This window comes from Homalodisca vitripennis, chromosome 6 (genome assembly GCF_021130785.1).
Source record: "Homalodisca vitripennis isolate AUS2020 chromosome 6, UT_GWSS_2.1, whole genome shotgun sequence".
NCBI classification, from domain to species: Eukaryota; Metazoa; Arthropoda; class Insecta; order Hemiptera; family Cicadellidae; genus Homalodisca; species Homalodisca vitripennis.
The window spans coordinates 110,141,733-110,163,172 of record NC_060212.1 but is presented as its reverse complement, the minus strand read 5'-3'; the positions used below and the strand labels follow the sequence as shown (position 1 = coordinate 110,163,172).

The window sequence follows — 21,440 nt, the reverse complement described above, 5'->3', positions numbered from 1 at the left end:
ATACATATCCTTATCTGCCACGTAACGTCGATTAGTAACCTGGTTTAATCAGTTAAATAGTCTTGTTTATTTTATATATCTCAACGCTACTGAGGTATAGGGTTGTTTGACTTACCTTATATGCGCCGACGGGGTGAGCGCCGTCGTAGATGAAGAGATGGTCGTTGCAGTCCAGGTGGAGCATGTCGAACCTGAGCATGAACCGCTGCAGGATAGAGTGCGTCTGGAATGTGACAACGCAGTCCAGACTCTTCTCGTTCTGGGACCGCAGCACCGCTCCTTCGATCTTTCTGTAGAGTTGCTGCAGGAAGTGGTTCTTGCAGAGGGACTGCATGTGATCTGCAACATGATCGTGAGAGTCTGTGAGACTACATCCATGCATATACACGTTCTGAAACTGCAGCACCGCTCCTTCGATCTGTCTATAGAGTTGCTGCTAGGTTAGGTATGTACCGTTAGGTACAACGGACTAGTGTACTGAAATCTAATCTTTGCAACGACTTTGAACATTGGTTTTCCGCTGATTTATTTCCTTTTTACTATGTGTTCAGATTCACCTTATAGGAATTGCATTCCATAGTCCTGAGATTAACTGATTACGTAAACTACTTCAACTCCAGGGAATCGACCTTCAATATGTTGATTTCGATTAAATTAGATTTAAATTATGAAAATACAATTTTAAAATTATAGACTTAAGAATTAGTACTATTAATGGGAAGTATATGTAGGAAGAATTAAGACATAATAAGATTGAAAAATCCTTTCATTGAGATTAAAAAATAAGGCATATCCAAAAATCTAAAAAAATGATCTCTCAGAGTAAAAAGAAAAATAATAATAACATTTTAAAGATTAACTGAAAATACTTTTATTTTTTCATATATGACTCTTGTGTACTGAAACTATAAACTAAAACATATTGTTGCAATATCAACAATGCAAATATTACAGTTAGGTGAATGCACTATACATACTTTACCTTGAGAACATTAAAAAAAACCTTTCATTAGCCTTAATATAAACTATGCTAGTTTTAATAATCACTAAACCGTGACCTACAATCAATTTGTGGTATTTATAAATAATTTAAAAAAGAGTGTAAAAATGATTTGTAAAATTTAATGTTTTATCATTACCATTCAAAGACACTATACTGTACATTATGATTATTGAGTACTATTGTAAATTAAAATAATTTGTTAAATTATTCTGATTTTATTAGATTTTACAATGATTTCCAAACTGTGGTGAAATACAGAACATAAATTCTACACTACGGTGGAAAAAACAGATGCCCTAATGATAAAGAAGAGTTTAAACGGTATATGTTGAATGGAATTGGTATTTCAAACTAAATGTCTGTGGAGATTTGTTGACAATTTAGGTTGAATCCCTTTGCTCATTAGGGAAGATGTCTGGGGACACGGACTGACCAAACACTGAGATATTAGTGCACAACGTGACATTGACATTGATTAGCTCTATATGATACATGACACGCCAATCATGTGCCTGCAACTAACTTAGGGCTCTATTGGGTCAGAGGCAAAATTGTCTGCAAGAAAAGAAGATTGAGTTTAATATTTCTGGTAGACATGTTGAATGCAATCATTTCAGCAAGTCGAGTGTATTTCCCACGGGATCCGGCTGGTTCATGCCTGTCTTGATGAATGGGTACATATTTATTTGCCTGTCACATTTGTAAAGAACTCATAGTGTTTTCAGAGGTACGTAGGTTTATGTTCACTGATGTCTTCCAGATAGCCGGGATGCTGCGTTGGACTCGATAAGGGTAAGTGTTGGAAGGAGACATTATTTAAAGAAGCATCAATAATCCTGAAGAGAATGGCGATTGCTTATCGGCGAGATGGGAAAAGGAAAATATGGAATGAGAACCATACAATTTAGATTAGGTCACATTCCCTCAAATTAGGAATTGGGCACTATTCCAGTTCCACTGTCATTGATTTCCTCTACTTATAAGAATAAATCAGTTGATTTAAATTTATAGTATTTATCAGATTTCATAACTTTATGAGAAAACGATCTTGGTTTTGTTTTGTTATACTTTATCCCATTTTACGATCCTAGCTTTTCGATGGTTGCACAATAAATCCTTGAGGTCAGGAAGTGATCGATTCGGTAATATACAGAGTGTCCCGTAACTATCTGGACAAAGATATACCACGATATTGCTCTGGTCAAGACAAACATATTTCACCACATGAACATGGGTCTCTGATGCTTAGTTTCCCATCTGTCTGTCTGTATGTGTTTAGTATAAAAAAGTAATATCTTAAAAGCTAATAAATTAAATATACCAAATACTGAAATATTCATAATAACAAGGCCAGTTACTGAAAAAATATCATCAAATTATCTTTAGTATTTTCAAAATGGTGGCCATAAGAACTTTTAAACTTGAATATTTAAAAAACAAGCAGTTTTTTTCAAGGACTACAAGAATAACAGTTTTTAGAGGATATTATCAGTATTTAATGACATCAACATTATGTAAATCGAATAATAAACAACTGATTTATAGCTCCACTTTGAGAGATGCCATTTATTCATTTTTTATATTGTTGGCTATTCGCTGAGAACCTCAATGTGGGCCATGTTTTGTCACAGTAAATTTGCTATAAATCAGTTATTTACTATTCGATTTAAATAATGTTGGAGTCATTAAATTTGTGATAATATTCTCTAAAAAGTGTTATTCATGTAATTCTTTAGAAAAACAGCTGGTTTTTAAGATATTACAAGTTTAAATGTTTTAATGGGCGCCATTACAAAAATACTAAAGATAATTTCTTCGGTAATTAGCCTTGCTATCGTAAAAATTTGAACCAAATTTAGTATAAATTAAACATTAGTTTTTAAGATATTAATTGTTTTCTAAAAAACGATTAAAGATAGACAGATGGGAAACTAAGCATCGGAGACCCATGTTCATATGGTGAAATATGTTTGTCTTGACCTGACCAACAACGTAGTATACCTTTGTCCAGAAGTTACGGGACACCCTATATATAAAATTATACAGTTTTAATTACAGAAAAATTTGTTGTGAAAGATCCATTATATGCTTTTAACACAATCGTAATTATTATAGTTTTTAAATAGAAGATTACAGCTACACAAAAACATTTTACGATTAAAAATGTTAGATAAAATACCTTCTTGAGTACTTATATAACATCAATTTATGTGGCTTAAGTAGCGCCTGAAGTATAAGAGCCAGTTATTGTTCATGAGTTTCAAAAGCTGAAACTTTTTTTGAATTGTTGTATTATTTTTTTAAAAATCTCATTTAAGCCTCAGAGTTAGCTATGCCGGCTTTGAAGTGCACTGTTTTTTTTCTTAAATAATTTTCAAAGTACAAAGTACATGATTGGACCTCCCCGGAATTTGAACCCGTGATCTCTCAGTTAGAGAACCGAGACTATAACCATTAGTCTACGGAGGAGGACAAGCTGGAACTTGGTGGTATGTAGTATCATAGAAAGTATTATCCAATTGGGGTGAGAGTGAATGACCATACGAGGTGGCATTTAATAACAAAACCTTTTAAGTTGAAGAAATAACATTGTATTGTATCAACTTCAAATTGTTATTTCTAGAAATCTAGGTAAAACTTGAGTGTCTTAGTTCTGGAAGATGATTATCGGATTGGGTGGGAAATTAACAAGGAAATATACATATGGAGATACCAATTTTGAAAAGTATTATAAACAGATAAGAAATACATTTTCAAACTCGCACAATAACGTTCAGCACCTTATATGTGATAATGAAGTTCGTATAACGTTCTGATGCCCTTTATACTACTTGAAAGACAGCAGAGCAAGATGCACCCGTTATTTTAAGAAACCTATCAACTTGTCATCATCCTTCTTTGTAAAACTTTTCGATTGAAGCTTTGAAGGCTATATAAAACTCATTAACAGCCTTCGACATACTCCATCAAGGGCTAACTTTAACTGAGAATCTTGTAATTTCCAGATATCTGCCTTGCAAACAACTTGCGTTCGCTACCTCGCTGCAGGAGTTTTAATCAAAACAAAGTTACGTCCGGAGTTAGGGTGAATGTATTTAAAAAGTTTTCTCTTACATTTGACTGATTGAGCATTTACTTTTATAAGAATCGCTGCAGTGGTGAATATTTTCGGCGACTAGAGACATTTATTAAATAACGAAAACGAGATAATGCTTATGTCTGGTATGGTTAGTGTGATATGATATTTTATTGTCCTTATATGTAAACAAAACGCTGTACATTAATACTCAAGCAAGTTGCGGTGTATGTACTTAGCAGAGGTAAAACGTACACTATTGTTCTAAAAACGACAAGCAACTGTATATATATAAAAATGTTCGATATACCAATACTGATCTTGTTTTAATGATTGATTTTGCTACCTAATGGTGTCAATGGTCAATTAAAAAATATCACTATCTGAACTCTCGAGTTCGCTACTTTTTTCAGTTTTTAAAATACTTTCTTTTATTGAGTTAAGGTAATACAATCCTAATAATATTATAAATGTGAAAGTTCTTTTGTTTCTTTGGGTTTTCTTTCACGCGTAAACTATTAAACAGATTGTACTGAAATTTAACATGAACATTCTTACGGTCCCTGGTATGAATATAGGCCTATTCTCGTTTTGACAATCCTCCGAGGACTCCCCACCGGTCTCTAACGTAGCGAAAAAAATCCCGTCGTGACCTTTACTTGACCTCTAAAGTTGAGAAATATTTGTTTAGCAAATGCCCTAAGGAATAACCATTAGTTTTAACACAGTTTTTAGATTTAAACGATTAAGAACGTACTAACCTACCTTAGAAAATGTTCTAAATTATAAAAAGGTAAGAATTTGCCTCCGAAGACTTCCCTTTGAAGCAGTAGGCAAGAACTATGCTAGATAAAAGTTTGCTGGACTGTAATTTTGAACTATGTACCGATTTCCACTATAAATGTTCCAAAATATAACAATATTTTTCAGTTTGTAAAGAAACAAACAAGGAAATAGTGTCATTCATAATGTACTTTTAACTTTAAATTTTTTGCAAATATTAAGTGTTTGATATGAAAGACAAAGATACTATCTAACATTTACTATACATTTAAAGACTGTTATAAAACCCATCTTAGTTGTCTTTTTACAAAAGTAGGCTTATCTGATCTGTGATATATATTTTCGTAGGATATGGAAAAAGAGTACAATGAGCATAAATATACACTTTCTGACGGATTTTCATGATCATTGCAACAAGATAAGTTCAACATTGGCATCGAAAACATAATTCACTCGAACCAGAAGTGCTCATACATGCGCAAAGCTTACGATATTGCGTGCGAAGCGGCGGGCAACTGCTAGTGATTTATAAACATTAAATCGGAACTCACAGTCGAGAGATAGACTCAAAGTTGATCAAATGTACTAATCTCTATAAAGATGAGTTAAATCCGTTTTATAGACTCTAATTTATAACCATCGAGAGAAACAAACATATAGTTAGTAACAGTATTATATAACACAGTTCGGTTAACATAAGAGTTCTACATATATGATATAAAAGAACCCTTCAATAATGTGGAGTTGCCTGAAGAAGAAACCTTTGGTTTTGAAAGGCCTCGTCCAAAAAATAAACAATTTGGAAAAGTAGTGTTTTCATTAACATTTAGTAATACTTCAATAATGCTTTAAAGTTATCATTGTATTAAAAAAATTATCTTGGTTTTTTTGTTTTTATTTCACTTTATTAGTACTATTTATTTCAGGATATAGTGTCTCTTCTGAGTCGTGATACTGAGAATTCAGCAATGAACCTCACAAAACTAATAAAAGTTACATACTCACTTTAATGATAGTTCCAAACACATTATTGAAAGAAAACAAACTGAGATTCAGTAATTAGTTTAAATTAAATGTTAAGTTTGTTTAATCTGTTATCAGATGTTGTCATATCACGTCGTTTCAACGAAGATAATTGTAGAGAGATCCTCAATTTTAATTAATTAAAACTGTTAAGGTAAATATACAGGAGAATACTGTCTTTAATCACTTTAAATTTGTTTATTAATTTGCAGTTCAGTTATTTCAAATTAAATTGAATTTAAAAAAACAATCCCTGTTACATATTTAGATTTAATTCCTAGAAGCTTACACAATCTCTTTTTCATATAAAAGACATTTTTTTATTCTTCCACAGTTTTAATTTATTTCAAAAGCGCTTTCACCGGTTAAGGGATCATCAGTTAGTTATTGTTTACAGAAAAAAACATGTATAAAATAGAAAAAAAACATATGATATCATAAAATAAAATTTAAAATTAATTGATGATGCCTTAACCGGTGAAAGCGCTTTGAATATTATATTCAAATTGTATATGTATATATATATATATATATATATATATATATATATAAATTAAAGCAGAAGATGAAGCAACCACTTTTGTTGTAAACGACTTCTTAAGAAAGGGGTTTCTTCTTAGAAATAAAACAATAAATTAAAGTTAATTTCCTGTTTCAAAATAAAAATCTAAGTTTCTTCTAAGACTCAAATAATACTTTCTAATTTAATTCAAATTACAATGTACCTTTCTCCAATACAAACGAGTCTAAATGAAACTGAACTAAAAACTTGCTGAAAAATTTTTCGTACCACATAGGTATCAACCTGTTGCTGATGGTTGTAGACTCATAGTTCAAACTGTAATTTAACTATGTTTCACCAAAAAATATTTACTGAAAACTTTATATCTTTATGTATAACAATTATTATGACTATGGTACACTGAAGTAATTTTTAAATAATATTAAAATTGAAGATTACTTTGAACAATACTTGCAATGACATGTACTCTCTTGAAAACTAGCGTTAATTATTAAGTGAATTTAAATTTTCTTGTTTCCAACATTAGTTGACAACAAATTTCCTATACGAAAATCGTAATTTGACTATAACAGAGTTACTTACGCGAAATCCAGCGTAGACCTATAGAGTAGTAAGTTAATCGAAAACACCCAAAATTAAAAAAAAAACAAAAAAAAAACATACTAAAAAATACATCAAGATGTGCGAGTGGGAGGTTTTTATACCTACCCCTTCCTCTACCCCAACCAGCTAATTATATCCGACACAATTGATTGGCCTGCGACTATCCAATCACTAGACCAGAGTGATTAACTGTCAACTCTTATTATTGTAATCACGTCAACAAATTCGATTTCTAGAAAAACCTGCTCTCTTACTTTACCATTCCTACATCCACGGACCCTTTCTTGAGAAATTACATTATTTTATACCTTACATTATTACATTATACCTATATCTTGACATCACTAATTAAATTAAAAAATATTTTCTATATATCTTTTTCTGCCATTCCGCTCAATTTAGTGAATACATTTTAAATTGACTTTGTAGAAAATGCTACAATAATATTCATTGAACGTTGTAGTTGAGGTAAGAGAGTGAGAGAGAGCACATAGGGGAAACAGAGGGGTGAATGTTTCTACACTGCTCTCGGCTGTCGCAAGCCTAAACCAATTTACCCTCCTCCTCCCCCGTACAGTGTCCCATCCGCCACCCTCCCTGGAGAGAGGCACTATGCCACTATCTACTATGGTTAATAATGAATCCATGTTCAGTGACTTGTGTTAACGCTGTCGATGAAATCAATATTACTAGATACCCGAAGGCGAACTAAACACACATAACGAACTTAGCGTACAACTCGTCGTCCACTAAAACCATCATATGACACATTAAAGCAACAATTGTTAAACGTTAAACAAATTAGGCATATTTTCGTTTAAAATAGGTCGCTAAGACTGTAAGACTGTAAACGATTACCATCACAAATATTCAATTAAAATGCATTATGTATGACAAACAAAAGCACAATTACATTCACAGACCTATCTAAATTTTAAGGACAAAGACATTATTAAATATTAAATAGAAATATCTTCGTTTTAAATTTAAATATGTTTTGCTGCTTACTTGATTAAGCGATGCAGCCTATAACCTATTTAATTTTCGAACTTTGCGCAAAACTTTCAGTTAGTACAAACAATTTTATTTTTTTATTGTTCTCTTAAAACGTAGTTAAAAACACCCTATATACGTGAATAATAATAAATTTAAGTTAATATTTAAATAATTAATTTATAAACAAACAATCCCATAATTATGAAGTTTTTATTTCAGTTATGGGGGAGGGTCTGATGATGTGTTCAATGAACACGGAAGGCCTGACAAAAAAAATTTCAAAATTATTAGAGTGTTTGTTTGTAAATTAAGTATTTGATTCCAATAAGATATATATATATATATATATATATCGTATGGGGGACAAAGGCAGCTATCCATAAATAAATAAATTAAAAATTACAATTATTAAAAAGTACGTAAGAACAAAGTTCTTGAGTCATAAATTAAAAATCATATTAAAATCTCCCGTCACAAAGCTAAATCCAAATTACTGAGCCAGTTTAGAGACCCATCCTCTAAACCACTCAGACCAGCCAGACCACCAGAAAACAATCGCAAAGGGCAGTCGTTTACAATGTGCTCAATTGTCTGAGAGTTTGCGCCACAATCACACGTCTGGTCGTCAGTAATACCCCACTTGAATTTCCAGTGATTGCTTCTCCCAACCCCAGTTCGAAAACGATTCAATAAAACCCATTCCTTTCGAGGAATTTCCAAGCCACCCGCTGCTTTCGTAGGATCGGATATCAAGAACTTGTTCCGTCCATCGAATGATTCCCAGGATGACGCCCAGTTAGCATTAGGCGTAAAGTTCTCCTCTATCAACTGGGATGCTGTTCGTAGTGATGGCTTGCGTGATTTGAGCCGGCTATCTTGCTGAGGAAGGTCGCGCGTAACGGGCAATTCGGGATTGGACACGATCTTATTGAACTCTCTCAGAAGAGCCTCTTTGCGTCTAATCTCAGGTGGTGCTATATTGCTCAGCACTTGGAGCCAAGGTGTTGGTGTTGCCATGAGAGTTCCAGTAATTGTCCTCATGGCCCTATTAAGAACGACATCGACCTCTCCCACATGTGCACTATTAAGCCACACAGGAGCACAATATTCAGCAGCGGAGTACACAAGGGACATATTCCAATAAGATTCGTATTCCAATAAGATGAAGCTGGTAGAATGTGTTAATTTTGCGTATGATAATTTGATACATAGTTTGACAGTTCACAAAATGCCAATAAAGAATAAATTATACCTTTACATTGGCTTACACAGTTGTACGACATTAATAACGCAATGGTACAATGTGTTATGGTGTTATGCTACATGGCGATATTAACGGAATTATGGCTCGACATTCTATAACGAATGTAGTCAACTTCAATGAGGCACATTTTGGTTTACGAGCAATATAAGAACGTAGCCAGGAAAAAATGTGGGAGGGGAGGTCTAGACAACTAACCTTTTTCCATAGCGGACAAAGCCCCATTTTGTTCCTTAACAAGTTCCTGACCCGTTTCTTTGTTGAAAACGGAACTTCAGCAGTACATGTCAGTAATACTTAATTATTTAAATAATAATAATAGTTTACTAAAAAGTACTGAAAATTGGGGAGGGGGTCCGGCCCCCTTGGACCCCCACGCTGGCTACGTCTTTGGAGCAAAGTATTTAACATGCAGGCCAAATGTGCCAAAGATGCTTGCAATAAACTATTACTAACTATAAATTGTTTGATGCAATAATCGAAAACACAGGTAACTGCAGTAGTTGGTGTAATGAAACCTGTCTTTTAAGTGAACTTGGAAAATAACCCTGTCAAATTTACTATTTAACATGCAAGTGGCAAAAAATGAGTTTTTATTTAAACAACATATTTTGCTATAAGGGTTAGTCAAGTCATCCTCTGTTACTGATAATTATAGTCCTGGCTCTTGCTGAGAGGTCACGGGTTCGAATCTATGGGAGGTTCCCACGTGAATGTACATGATCCGCAGTGTACATCGAAGCCGGAACTGCTGAATGCTCAGCCTTAAAAGAGAAAAATAGTTGGCCAGGCTAAACCACAATAATTTATATAAATATTAAATAACACCAGCAGAAATGGCAAAATATTATTTGTAACAGACAAATACGTATAACTTAGTTAACTTATAACTAAAAGTATACTATAACACAAGTGAGTAACTAAAAGAATACTAAGAATATTAATATAGCAAAGTAAGACAGCGAGTATCTCAAATAAGACAAAGTTTGTGGAAGCAAGCCCAAGGGGGGTTCTCAAGATACAATCAAATTGATTTAGGTCCTGAAATAGCCTTAAGCTGAGAGTGTACAAACAATCCCTTCTATCCCTGAGTTGGTCGTACTCCTTTGACCGAAGCAAACTTTGACACCTGGTTTGATTTACAGTAACATCCTACATCCACAGTACAATTATATATAATATATTTTTTGGGGGGAAGGAGGTTTAGAGCACTGCCACTAATATAATAAAGTAAAGAGGTTCCATGTATCTTTTTTTCCATCAACATACTTATATATATATATTTGATTTGGCAATACGTGACGCGCAACAGGGTTTGCCGAGGTTCAATGCAACATTTCAAAGTTTCAGCTCCTTTCGTTATTGACAGATAGAGCGACAGACAATCATACGGAAAAGACATTTTTACATTCCCCAGCAAACAAAAGAGAAATTGTTTCAGCCTACTGGAGTGATAGGTTTCAACGACACAACCAGATTCAAATGGTTGGACATGCAACATTATAGAACTCATTCTTGTCTAAAAAATACAAACTACACACTAGTGGTATGTGCGACTATATTTATTTCTTTGTAGAAACAAAGTTTCATGCAAAACTTCATGTCTAGTGATGAAATATTTCTCGAGATATCTTACAATATGATAAATTCACATTTATTTTATTAAATTGGATTTCATATCAGAGTTTAAAATTTTCGGTCACTAAGATTATGTTGTATGTGTCTTATATCTTACTTTACATGTCTTAATATGACACATGTTTGAATCTCGTATAGGTGTATTAAGTTTGTTTATACATTTATTTATTCAGATATTTTCTTGTTGCCATCATGGTACTTATAAGAACATTATAAAAATATTCGCTAACGCTCAGCCTAATCCCACGGAGTGACATGCACAATTATCAAACTCAGTGTTCCTCATATAAATAAAAAGGTTCATGCAAAATTTCAAGCTTACAGGTCAATTCGTATCATGATATTGTGTGTACAGACAGACAGACAGGAATAACTTTTTTCCAGCTACACGAGTAACAGGCTTCGCTGACTCTCGACCAATAATAAATCAATTTTAATTGTTTTCAATTTTAGGAAAGTGTAAATACACGAGTAGTCGTGTAAATAAACGCGGCTGATGAACCATATTCAATAATGTAACAAATAATCATTTTGTTACTGATTTATATATACAGAAAAATACAAAATAACGGAAAACTGCAAAATAAACGTAATATTCTACGAAAATCTTATAGTGATCAGACGTATATCATATCATTTTTTTCATTGCGAGCGAAGTCGTGGGTATCTTCTAGTTGCCAATAAAGACCTTGTAGGTTTTTTATGAAATTTAAATAAACTCTCAGAACACTCGCAGTAACACACAGTCTTGTGTGAACTTCCTATTAAAAATATTCAATGTACTGCAGCTGATATAAAATGGAAATCAGTTACATCCGGAGATGGAAGGACGGATGAAACATGAGGTAGAAAGGGTGCATGTTATGAGGATAAATGCCAACTCATCGATGTTGATATATCTTCTTGTCTCGCTTCCTCCGAGGGGGGGGACTTCCAGCTCGTCCAGGATTTCCAGGGCTGCAGTGGGATCCATGGGAGAACGAGTCACTTTCTGTTTTCAAGCATAGTTACTGACATCGGGGTAGGAACAAGTTTAGAGAGAAAACATCTGTTAATCGCACACGAGGTGAGTTCAGCGCGACACTATTTCGGCAACCGCGTTCACAAAGGGTCATCGCTACCGGACCATTGCATCTCCGACGGTACAACTGACTGCCCGGGCCTCTAAGGGACGCTCCTGGACGGCGGACAGACAGACAGACGGGACCAAGCGAGGAGTCCACCAATGGGAGATGGCGTAGTTATAATAGAAGATAGGTACAAGGGTCACTATCAGCTCACCAGTATTGATTTTGCCCTTAAGTATTTCCAAAGATAGCAAGGAGTCTTACTGAATATTAAAAAATAAACCCTACTCGACTTGATATATTGCAAATATTATACACAGGTTATTTCGACATTTGGTAACATCTGTAGTATGAAAATCAATCGAGATACTCCACTTATCCCCAGCAGAGTCAGTTATTGATATTGTCGTCTTGTACAGATCATCTCAACCTTATGGCGCAGCGCAATGTACTTTATAATCGGTAATCAACTGCTTATTTGCAACATTGCAATTAGTATTGTGTCAACACTGAATGATCGCTATTATAACTTTACTCTAAGGGTACAAATTCACCTAAACACCGTAATATCCTACTGCCAGCGGCGGTAGTCCCAAGGTTATGTCAACTACTTAGTTATACGGTCCTGTATGATGTAATGCAAACAGCCCACTAGCTATAGCACAAGATATTAATCGATTTCGCCCAACTCCAACATTAATTAAATTATTCATAAATATTATAACGTTTCAGTTTTGCTGTCGCTTTCACCTCTTTCATCGAGCAGAAAACGAAATTCATTAGTGGAAAGGAATTCCAAATCGGTCCCTAAGCAAGTGACAATAGTATTATGTAATTCTGGTAGTTGTATTTTTACACTGATAACTCCAGTGATGGCAACTTCCAGTAATTGCAAACTTCCTAATAGTACACCTCAGTGTTCCACCTTCATTAGTTTGGGTGTAACGTGTTGTTGTGTACTTGCCTCCAACGCAGTAAAATCGCTCGGGTTCATTCTCTACCACTCAGGTATCAATTAATTATGCCTTTAAGTCCATTGCCGCACTTTTTGTAATTTTTATAGATTTTTGCACCTCAAAAAGAGGGTTCATTTCAACCCAGAAACGTAGTGCTGTACTTTTTGGATGGAAAGTGTCCGAAATTGTACCATCCTTTCTAGTGATGGCAATATTATAGTGATGGTAACTCCCAGAATTGGAATTCCAGTGATTGCAGCATCCAGTGATGGCAAATCGTAGTGACAATTAGGACAACTCTTGTGATGCAACTTCCTATGATAGCAACTCTAAAGTGATAAAAGTTAAAAACAACTTTAATAGACATTCGTATAAAACAAGATGTATGAATGAATAGTGTAGAAAAGGTATTTTAACTATTATCCTTTGAGAATTGAACTTTTGTTCACTCCAAAATGCTCTTATTCTATAATAATTTATTTCCTCCGTCATAAATACTTATAGACGGACAAATGTACAAAAATATTTTGAAATTTTTGTCTCACTCTGGATGTTAATCTAAAAGAGAGAAATATAATCATGAACATTCCACTGTGTGACTGTGTGTTGTTGTGTGTATTATTGATTTCTACATCAGAAGAACGCTATTATTTTAAAGATATGCTATCCAAATCCTTTACAACAGCAAACACTAATTAACTACCAATATTTAAAAACATAATCAAATTTCTCCTATAATACTTAACTGAACAAAGACAATAATCTAAAACGTTTTGTTTTGAAACAGGAGAAATACGGTCTTGGTAATGAATTGAATACAAGAAGTTTAGAGGAAACCGTTTAACTGTAACTAAGTTTCTAACCTGTGTGTCAAGAAGGGCTGTCTAGTGTGAAGTTTTTAACCCTTTGTAAATAAATTTATTGTTTCTGTTAAACAAAACTAGTAATGATATTTGTTTGTAATACAAAGCTGTTGAAAGAATTAAACTGTAAAATACGGTAGTATTTCAAGTAGTGGTCTCAAGTTATGCGCAACTATATTTGATTAACGGCACTATAAAATGTCTATGACGAATAAGCATTCTTAGGCCGTTCTTAATTTGTAATAAATATAAAAAAATAAACATTGCGTAAAGTAGAATGAAACCATAAAACACAAAATGTATACAATTAGTTGGAAATCGTGTTCTCTGATATATACAAGGTAGAGTTATGCCTCACTTCGTGTCGCGTATCTTCGCTGAGGCTGCATCCAAACTTCAAAAGTCTTCATATACAGACAGCTACATATGTTAATATTTCGCTTGTTAATGTTAGTTCTTATACAAATTTATTTACTCTACGATTTTTCGTTCCCATCATGGTCAGCCATAAGACAAATGTAAAAATGTTCGCTAACGCTCAGACAAATCCCTTGGACTGACATGCCATTTCATCGAACTTGATGCTTCCTGTATAGAAATGAAGTAAGCTTAATGCGGCATTTGAAGTCTATTGTTTGGTTTGTTCTCGAGATCTCGTGCGGATAGACAGTCAAAAATGAGATTTTTCCAGCCCATCGAGTGAAGAACTTCAACCAATAAATTATTCATTTCTTATTTTAATATCTAAATATTTTTATTTGTTTAATTTTGTGATAACAGTAATAACAAAACAAAACAAGTAGTTTCTAAAACTTCATAAAAAAGATTAGAAACCAGCTGAAATGGCGTAGTGGATCTGGTTTGCTTAAATGCCTTAAACGACCAATCACATAATGATAAAAATCATTTTTCGAGACTGCTTTCTTTCGAAATACCTTATTTATATCCAACTCTTGAACCGATTTTATCATTAAATTGTACATGGCTTAAATTTTGATTGAAGTATGTCACCGAATTCAGTGACTATGATGTAGTTAAGGAAGATTACATTTTTTCGATGTTAGGCTTACCGATGAGATCTAGTATCGTGAAGAAATTGAAAATAGCTGCTTTAAAAAACAGTTAGTTTAAAATTGTAGAAAAAAAAGAAAAAGAAATTAATGTTCAAGTTTGTTGTCTTTGAACTGCTTGATTTTTAAGAACAAAAAGTCAGAAATCGAATAAAAATTTCTTTTAAGGCTTGTGGAAAGTAGTAATAAAAATAAAGCATTAGGTATTATGAAAATCAGTTTTAAATACTTATTTTGATACGTATTGTTTATTATGGATTCGGTTTCTGTAAGTTAAAAACAAATTTAGATTTCTTAATTGTTAATGTTGCTATTATTTACCCCACAAGTATATTTGCCATGTGTGGAGGCATTTTAGTGCTAACATTCTTGTGGGTGCATTTCATCAAAGCCGATCCGATAGAAGCCCCAAGAATGACATGTCAGAGCCACTGGAGTGGATAATTAGGGACAACAGTTGCAATCGTCCATGAGATCTATGGGTCACTGGATGCAAACACAGTTTAGACTTTGGTTCTCTGCTAATAACTCTGTTCGTATCCAACGTAATACCGAATCGTTTATACGTTTATTATTTTACCAAATAATTATTCATTTAAAGGCAATGCACATATAAATACTTTTTCACGCGATTTGGAAGTTTTATTCTTTGTACATTTTGTTTTATTAGGAGTTTGCTTGCTGAAGATAGTTGTAATAATGAGTAAAATTATTTTATTTATGTTTGTGATCGGTGAACTATTGATTACAAAAGTTTATAATGATATGAAATTTATTTATCAATATAAAAAAAGTATTACAATAAACTTTTATCAACTGATTGATTTAAGATAACAATGTTCAAAATACTTTTTAATCAGAGATTAAGATCAAAATTCAAAAGAGTTAATGGATGTTAAACTACATTTAAGCAACTTTTTCTTTAGGTATACATGTGCAAATATCACATTTTTCGGAAATTTCCATTGTTGATTTGTACCGATTGTATTAAATAATAATTCTGGGGTAACTGGATTTTCTTTTTTTTACGATAAGAAAATGCATTATGCACCGTCAGGGACAGATGTTCGCCCTGGTGTGTGGGACTCTCACCCACTAAAAACCTACCGGTCCAGGCATTGGAAACCCTCTCGGGAACGCATCTCTGCAACTACTTCAAGAGGGTGCCATCGTTCGCCCAATGGGCATTACTTCATTCTAAAATCCACCGGCATGAGCTATTCTGGTGCCTTATAACTGCTCTCTTCTTTTTTTGCCTTAGCACCCTCTTGCAGAACGCAGCGACAGCGCTCCACGATTCGGGACTGGACAACATCTCTTCTATAAGAGTCTCCGGCGAAACACGCCCGATAGCTGCCTCCAGCTCCCTTCTTTCCGTTTCCCACCTTCTACATTTGAAGAAGGGTAACTGGATTACCGGTGGAATGAGCAGGCCCAGAAGAATGATAAGGACTGGACAGTACAAAAGAGGCTGCTATTAGCGAGGCGCGCATCGCAGATGGCAGTGTTTGATAACGAAATTGAGAGGTGGGGTGAGGTAGACGTGCCTCCCGTCTCAGTTGATCGGAAGTAATAGTAACGAGAGACTTTAAAAGTGCTTAGAGTTATCTTTTTGCTAATCGTCATCGAACCTGCGGGTAAGTGAACTTTTTAACTGGAGTCCAGTCAATATTCATTCTTAGTAATTTTGAATAATTTTGGGGAAAGAAATATTGTAAAAATTAAATTTAATGGGAATTTAGGAACTCGTCCTTTTGATCTGTGCAATATAAAACTTGGTGCAGTGAGCACATGTATATAAAATTGTATGCAAAAATACTAAAAGAGTTTTGTGGTTGTTACAGATGCTTTCAGCAATATTTTTAATTCTCTAACACTGAAAAGAAGTAATATTTAAAGTAAAGTAAAGAAAATTAGTAACAAAACAAAATTGAATTTTGAAGATAAATTAAAGTGAAGAATTGCCAGATCAGATTAGAGTGTGAAAGTTTTGAATTTTGAAAATTGAATAAAAGACAAGCTGTAAGAACTTTGTACATTTTTGGAGTGACGAATACATTACAAGTTTGAATTTAAAAGTCATCAAGAAGTTTTTATTTCAATTTTAATTCCAGTAATTATTTTTAAAAAGAAGTTTTATTTTAGTTTGAACTTTATTTATTTCAGAAGATTTTCGTTTTCCTTTTTTTTGAACCTTCACAAACATTTAAATTTCAAAGCTAACCCCTCATGTGCCAGTAAAACGGTACAGATTTATTAATATCTTATATCGATGTTTCGACAGTGATATATCATTGAACAATAAGAAAGAATCCTGTTATGCAAGAGGCGTGATTAACTAAAATTTCGGTACATTATAAGAATGATTTTTTTCATAATTCAGTCGTTAATACAGAAAAACATTCAACAAAAATAATTTTATACACTACTAAATATTGAAAAATCCTACTGCAAACAACAAAATTAAGTCAATGCTGCTAGGAGCCAGTCCTTGCGTCGTCGGGCGCGCGTAGGGATGATTCCGAGCACTAAATGCAATATTGCTAAATTTTAACAAGTAAGTGACGCAGTTGGTAATTTTTTAGATATCAGTACCAACCATAAGGAACAATTTGGTACGAGAAATTTCGGTCATTCGAAACAGCATTGATCCCATAAATCGTTCCGTGAGTACCTTAAAAAAATCGTCCATTGTTAAAAAAAGAACTTAAAAAGATTTTGATATTTATATAATTTTAAAATAAATAACTCTTTCAAAATGCTTGAAGCGAAAAATGCTTATGAGGGTTTAAGTGATATGATAAAATGAAGGAGGTTAACGAACAATGAATTCCTCCCAAGTTTCGCTCAACGGTTCTGTCAGACTCGGTGTCAAGATGGCGGCGGAACTTGGGAATAGTTGAGATATCAGGCGAGGCTTCTGACTTCCAAATAAGCGCACTTAGAGAAGAATCCGTCGATTGTTTGTCTGAATTGCATTTTCTCATCCATTTTTGATTTTGCTTAAAATAACGTTTGTACCATTGAATTCTTTAAAGATTTTTAAATTTGATGTTCTAGAAAATTAAACACATATATGAGTGTGGGTTGTGCTCTCAACTGAAAAAGTAAGTATTTTGAATGCAGATCAACCACCCAAAGGGGTTGAAGTAGGGTTGCAACCTCTAGATGAACTGCCAATAGTATGAGACATATTGCAAGCCTGGATGTTTGGTTGTATAATTTATGAATAATCCATTAACAATTATAATATTAGAGATATTTAAGAAACTAATCTTCTATAATCATACAATGTTTAAATATATAAAAATATATATATTTAAACGTACTGTGTAACTCTATTTTTTTCTATTCAGAGCAAATGAAGTTGATGTACTTTTCAAAAGAGTATTATATTTGTAACTTACAACTCAATTGAACTGCGGATGTTGAGTTAAGCTCCAGTTCAGCATCTGGAATTTGATGCTGTTGCAGGATTGACTCCTACAATTGGGAGTCATGCACGTAATAGGAGAGTGAGCTGGGGCTAAACTCAACATTCGCATTGAATAAACCATAGCTGTGTTATGTGAAGACGACTCAGTTGCTCAACCCTGATTTGGGATCGTGTCAATTAACGTAGTAGTGCACTAAATTTTGCACCTGATGAGACAATGAGAATACCTCTTCACCTAGATTGCACTTCATTTTTGTAGTCTTAGTGTCTCTGATATGAGAAGCTTCTTCGTTCTTTGTCGTCGACTACTTTTGGATCTCTTCAGACGAACATGACTCCTGACGTAAGGAGCGAAGTCTGCGATAGCATCAGATTTCAGGCGCTGCTCTTAAATATATATAGGTTTGTAATGAAATGTCTCATACTATAATGTGCTCTCACAAGACAAAGTAAAGTTTTTTTCTTGATATAAATCACAAATAAGGGTTTAAATGGACTCCATTACATAACTTACACGGATAGGAACTAGATGCTATGTGACCGAAGTAGGATTCTGTGAACTACATATGTATAATATTTTCAACCTGCGCTAAACCTGAAACAAGAGCCGATCGCAATATTGTTTAACCTTTAGTCCTCTTAACCACGGAAATTGTAATAATATGTCCGTTATATATTTCTTTTTCCGTTTGAAATATATCATAGAGATCCATCTTATTACGAGATACATTCTTTGAGTATGAGGGCTTACGAACTTTGGAAATTGGTTGTGAAACCGTTTCTAACTAACAGTTAAAAGTTTATAGACCACGCAATTATGTAATTACCAAAATATTTCCAAACAAATCACTGCAAAATTTGAGGGTATACAAATATAATATGATTATTTTTCTCATCCCACGAAGCCAACTATTTAATTAAGCACGAAATCAATAGCTGTGGCGGAACACAATTTAAAGAACTTTAAAGTGAATGTTATTCATACTTAAAAATATAGCTTTCGTTACATTTCATTAAATAAAAATCTAAAAGACTTCATTGGACATATTTTAGATCATTGGAAAAATGTTTAGATCATTGTAATTCAACCTTATCACTAAATATTGTATAACCACTCTCTCCCTTCAACCCATACACAGACTGTAGGGCTTTCAGTGTTCTATAAAGTTCACACTTGGTTACTAGGGGACACCCCTCGCCGTTTCGCGATGAGACTAATACATGCTGTTCTCGCTAGTTTCATAGACAGAAATCCCAGATGAATGCGGATTTACTTGATAAAAGTACTCAGTATATTTGTACAATTGAAATTAAGTGTTTCTATACTGATAACAATAATTTGCAGTAAACTAAATTATAATCCGAGTTAAGAGAATTTCATGTTTACATACAAGACGAAGTCATAGTAATATATTGAAAATAAGTACTTTTAGAGTGAACAAAGTCAGAAACGCGTTCAAATTTAACTGCTAGAGAGGTGTTTACCACAAAAAGTGACCTAAGGGACATACCTGCACATTTAACTTGTCATATTTTACTGATTCGTTTTAATATTGTACGCGTACTGACACAATAGTATACCGTTTTAGCATGCAGCATGGGAAAAATTTTACTTTCTGGTAGGTAACATATGCCAATTGTAGATTTATATACTTGCAGCACCAACAAATTATAAAAATATAAAAAGTTACAAATTAGGTGGTTTATCAATTTTAGTTAATAGCTGATGAGGCTTCAGTCAGATCGACGAAACCGATTATCTGTAATCACTTTACAAAGAGGTAAAAAAAGGAGAGAATATAACAATGGTTACTACTATAAACAAGAATAAGCCGATACAACTGTATATTGAGAGATCCGACACAACACAACTATACATAACGTGGTGTTTATTTACGGAGTTATGACTTTGTTGACCTTTGAGACTTTAAAATAATCAGTGTTCTTCATTGGACAAAGAAAAAATTGTGACCCAAGTTTAAAGTCTCCAGGACTTTTCCAACATGAATTGTCGCATATATTGACAGACAGACGCTCATTGTACTCTTTGCTCCAAAATAAATAATGTTCTTTCTTTGATCAAAAGAATCTACCAAGTTTGAAGGTTTTGACGCCCTTCTATCAAGAATGATCACGTAGACAGGGCAGACTACGACATGATTTAAGAAGGAACTTAATAGCGGAGAGCGGATTCATAATAAAGTCATAGGCTCTCTCTTTGCAGTACAAACTTGCACACAATCAACCATGAAAAATTGGTGTTTTAAAAATGACGAGCATCGTCTTTATAAATACTTTGTAACTCCATTCTTTCTATTTAGAGCACATGAAATGTAACTAATTTTCAATAGCGTATTATATTTTTAACTTACAACTCTATTGGACTGCGAATGTTGAGTTTAGCTCCAGTTCAGCATCTGAAATCTGATGCTGTTGCAGGATTGACTCCTCAAATCTGGAGTCATGCACGTAACAGGAGGGTAAGCTGGGGCTAAACTCAACATCCGCATTGAATAAACCGTTCTCACCATAGCTGCTTTATGTGTAGAAGACTCCTGTAGAAGGTTCCTCCACTGTATTTTGGGATCGTGTCAGTTAATATTGTAGTGCACTCAATTGTGCACCTGATGAGACAATGAGAATACCTCTTCACCACATTCTACATTCAAGCACTACATTCTGTAGTCTAAGTGTCAAAAAGATGCAAAGATTTCGTTTTGAGTTTCTTTGTTCTTGTATTTTTGGATCTATTTCGACGAACATGACTCCTGATTTAAGGAGTCAAGTCTGTGACAGCATCAGATTTCAGGTTATGCACATAAGAGGAAGGTGAAATTGAGCTAAACGCAACATTCGCAATGAATCAACCCTTCCCACCATAGCCCATTGAAATGTCAGTAACACAGACTGTGATCTGTAGATGTGATACGTTAATATCGTGATAGGTGTTACATAATTACATCTATAAAATTACGGGCCAAACATTTTTATGAGCTCATAGCGCAGAAGTGTAACAAAATACCCTGTGATGGTCTGACTGAAACGTTTTCCAAGTCTGATAAGGTATTTCATCCAGTTGTAAATACATGTTAATGTACATACATTATTGAAACAGTACATTAAGTTGAGTTCGGCATTAATG

General features: G+C 33.8%; 1 protein-coding gene across 1 annotated transcript in view; it reads right to left on the bottom strand.

The window, feature by feature from the left end:
- The window catches only part of LOC124364716, a 286,928-nt gene that overhangs the window by 25,586 nt on the left and 239,902 nt on the right, over positions 1-21,440 (bottom strand). Inside the window, exon 2 of the mRNA XM_046820407.1 lies at positions 116-339. Coding sequence (XP_046676363.1) covers positions 116-339 — 224 coding nt within the window. The remainder of the gene's footprint in view (positions 1-115; positions 340-21,440) is intronic.